The sequence below is a fragment of the Elgaria multicarinata genome, chromosome 13, assembly GCF_023053635.1.
Source record: "Elgaria multicarinata webbii isolate HBS135686 ecotype San Diego chromosome 13, rElgMul1.1.pri, whole genome shotgun sequence".
In the NCBI taxonomy this organism is placed as follows: Eukaryota; Metazoa; Chordata; class Lepidosauria; order Squamata; family Anguidae; genus Elgaria; species Elgaria multicarinata.
The window spans coordinates 25,629,318-25,633,056 of record NC_086183.1 but is presented as its reverse complement, the minus strand read 5'-3'; the positions used below and the strand labels follow the sequence as shown (position 1 = coordinate 25,633,056).

Sequence of the window (3,739 nt, the reverse complement as noted above, 5' to 3'; positions counted from 1 at the left end):
TCAAACCATGCTGGACTCCATTCCCGAAGTGGAACTGGAGTTTCTGTGGCTGGAAAAAGAGGCTGTGGCCCAGTTCTCACTGAACGCCCCTTTGAAGGCTGACAAGAGGGATTGCCAATTCGTCATTCGGCAATCTGGCCCCATGAAGGCATATAAAAGGGGATTGAGGCAGCTGTTGAGGCAGATCAGGCTTTTAGCCAATGGGAAACCTATATCAAGGATGTCTTTCATTTCCAGGCTGTCATCCAACATTTCGAGAATGGAGAAGAGGTGGAAGGGGAACCAGCAGCAGAAGAAGGCCACCACTACTGCCACTATGATTTTGAAGGACCTTCCAAATCGACCAAAGATCTTGCCTTTTAGTTTAACAACAATGGCACAGTAGCAGGCCAGAATGACACTGAAGGGGATGAGAAAACCAAGCACAAATTCAGTAGCCACCATGGAACGGTGCGTCGTTAGCTGACTAGCATCGTCGGAACCAAAGTTGTAGGTGCACAGTATTACATCATCGAAGGAGCGTTCTGTGTCACGGAAACTGAAGTAGGGGGAGCTGAGAACCAAGGCCATTGTCCAGATGAATACAGCCATGAGGGAAGCCCGCCAGAGCGTACGGTGGTTCAAGGCCAAGACTGGATGCACCACAGAAATGCAACGGTCAGCGCTGATGGCGGTCAAGAAGAAGACGCTGGCAAACATGTTGAGGAAGGGCACCACAGTGTCAAGTTTGCACATCAGCCTTCCTAGAGTCCAGTGATTCAGGGCCTCGTAGGTTATGTCAGATGAGAGGCAGATGGCGAAAATGAAATCAGCCACAGCCAAGTTGAGATACCATATGGTGGTAACCGTCTTCTTCATGCGGAAACCAGTGAGGAAGATAACTAGTCCATTGCCTGTGGTCCCCAGAAGCAAAGTGATGCTGGAAATTGCCATGGAAAACATTTTCATCACCCATGAGATGTGGGCAGTATTTGAGGAAAGGCCCACGGGCTGGCTTCCATTCCAGTAGAGGACGTCATCATCATATGGAAAGGAGGTGAAGGGATCCATTCCTTCTCAGAATCCCTGTCTACCTTTCTGTGGGTCTGATCTAAAACAAAACAGAACACCCACACAAACTCCTTATGTTATGACCGGACTGAATAAAATGAATTGGTAAATTCTGAATCCCCCCCCCAAAGAACCCAAGGCGGTGTCCATAATCCTCCTCCTCTCTTTTATCCTCACAACAACAACCTTGTGAGGTAGGTTGGGCTGTGAGTCTGTGACTGGCCCAGAGTCACCCAGTGAGCTTCCGTGGCCAAACGGGGACTAGAACCCAGATCTCCCAACTCCCAGTCCAACACTTTAGCCACTACACCACACTGGCCTTGAATTAGCCTATCCACAGTTAGCACCTGGACAGCAGACTGAGCAGGCACATGGGTCACCTAGTCACTGCCTTACCCACTATGGTGAGTGCTATTGCATTCCAGCTTGGTGAGAGGGTAGTTAAGTAGCACCCCAACATGGTACCTCCAGGCAATCAAGTTGCTTGGCTGACAACCCCCTAAATCCTGCCCATAAGCCATGGCATGGGCTCAGACCCAGGCCAGCTAGCACCCCCCCCACACACACACATACACAATGTGCTTACATTTTGGGTGCACAGAACACTTCACATGGGGGTTTACTTCCTTTCCTGCCCCTTCTCAAACACCTTAATCCAGCCTTCCCAACCTGGTGTTTCCCTGGTGCTGGCTGGGGGACATGGGATTTGTAGTCCAACACATCCAAAGGGCAGCAGGTTAGGGAAGGCTGCTTTAACCCATACGTTAGAAAACTGGTTTGATATGTTACTCACCTACTTTTAAGTTCTTTCCTCTGGCTTGTTTCTTCTGGCTTGCCAAAGCCTTTCACGGTTCTTCTCTTTCAGTAGCCTGCTGGGCCGTTATACCAAACTCTCCGTCCAGTTCCTTCCTGCCTTTCTTATCATTCTTGTCTTCAGCTATCTCTCTGCTGCCTTTTTAAAAAACGGGCCACCACAATCAGGGCAATCACTGCTGAGAGAGGTGGTAGCTGCATCTACAGCGGGGGCTGAGGCACACCTTTGGTCCTCTGTGTGAGTCCATGGGAACAGTTGGAACATACCACATGGAGGAAATTAATCTATGACTGAACTGCCCTTGAGAGAATGGAACACTGGTGATGATAATGATGATGGCTCCTATATCCCAGGTTTTCCCAATCTGGGTCCCTCCAGCTGTGTTGTACTGCAACTCCTATCAGCCCCAGCCAACATGGCTGATAGTCAAGGATGATGGTTGTAGTATTCCAAAGCAACTGGAGAAACTCAGGCAGGGGAAGGCTTTCAACAACTGCTCTTATGGTTATCCAACATGCTAATATTGAACTCCCTTCTCTGAGTGTGGATGATTTTGTAGCCAAACTGGCACCATCAATGCACAAGCAGAGGTATCGGCAGACGCAGGGAAAACCCAAGTCTTGCAGAAGCACCAATAAAATGAAATAAAATAAAATGTAACGATAGTAGTGGTGGTGGTGAGAAACCCCAAAACAGCTGAACGATGACTGATCATGTTTAGTGCCCAGGGAATGCTGACTAACAGCTAAGAGGGGGAAAAATGGAAAATGTTGTGTGCACGTGTGGAATAGAGTATTGTACAAAAGGGCATTGCCAGCTGGAACCCTGAGCAGGAGCACTCCACATGGCAATATTTTATTGTTATTGTGCTATGTTGTTGTTGCTGCTGCTGCTGCTACTGTTGATGTTGTTGATGTTGTTGATGGTGATGATGATAGCATTCCATCTAGAGTTGGTATACTGCTGGAGAAGTGGGCATATGGGTCTTCTGAAGCAGAGAGTTCCAAATACTAGGGGCGCCTCTAAGCAAGTGATTTTTTGCACCCTTGTGATTGGTTAGTCATCGATTTTTTCAGGTTGATTTCATGATGTCGTGAGCAGCCAGGATGTCTCCTGCAGAATCCTCTAGAAATCCCGGTATAAAAAGAATCATCTTTAAAATGGTAGTAGCCAAGAAACAGCAGGTAGTGATAGTGCTGTCTCAATAGAACTCAACGGAGTTCTTTCTGAGAACCTTGCTCTCTGAAAGGTCTTTACTGCCCTCTGTTTCCAAACGATGCCCACAACTTATTTGGAGGGGAAGTACAAAGGGGTTCCCCATGCCCAGGGGACTTGCATTTGTGGTGCAGGGGAGGTAGAAGACATAGTACATTACTTGTTACACTGCTCCTTGTATAAAGATATTAAGGATCACTTTCTGGGAGATCTTCTGATAGCGAGATCGGGTTGGCCCACCACTGATATTATCTGTGATCTGTTAGCAGATTATAGTAAAGTGAATACAATCAAGGTTGCAACGTTTGCTGCAGCAGCTCAAAAAATCACCCAAAATGTTCTAAAGGAATCTGGCGTAGACTGCAGAAGGGACTACCTGCTTTAATCTTCTGTTATTATTGTCACTAGGGGCTATATTATTATTATTATTTTAAAAAATCTTAGCCTCTTCTCCCAGTCTGGTGCTTTTATATGACCTTTCGTTTCTTGACAACTTGTTTTATTGTTGTGATTTTAACGACCTTTGTGCCATAGACAAATAAAATGTATCCAGAGAACTCAATGGAGGGGAAGTGTTCAAGTCGAAACCCTTGGGTGGGACAAGGTCCCATACCATTAAGGCCCTTAATGCTGATCACCAATACTTTGAATCACTTCCAG

At 46.8% G+C, this 3,739-nt stretch overlaps 1 protein-coding gene across 1 annotated transcript; it reads right to left on the bottom strand.

Moving 5' to 3' along the window:
• Positions 1-1,050, bottom strand: LOC134408393 (chemerin-like receptor 1). The gene has a single exon (XM_063140652.1). The coding sequence runs from the start codon at positions 1,048-1,050 to the stop codon at positions 1-3; it is 1,050 nt and encodes a 349-aa protein (XP_062996722.1).
• Between the last annotated feature and the right edge of the window lie 2,689 nt (positions 1,051-3,739).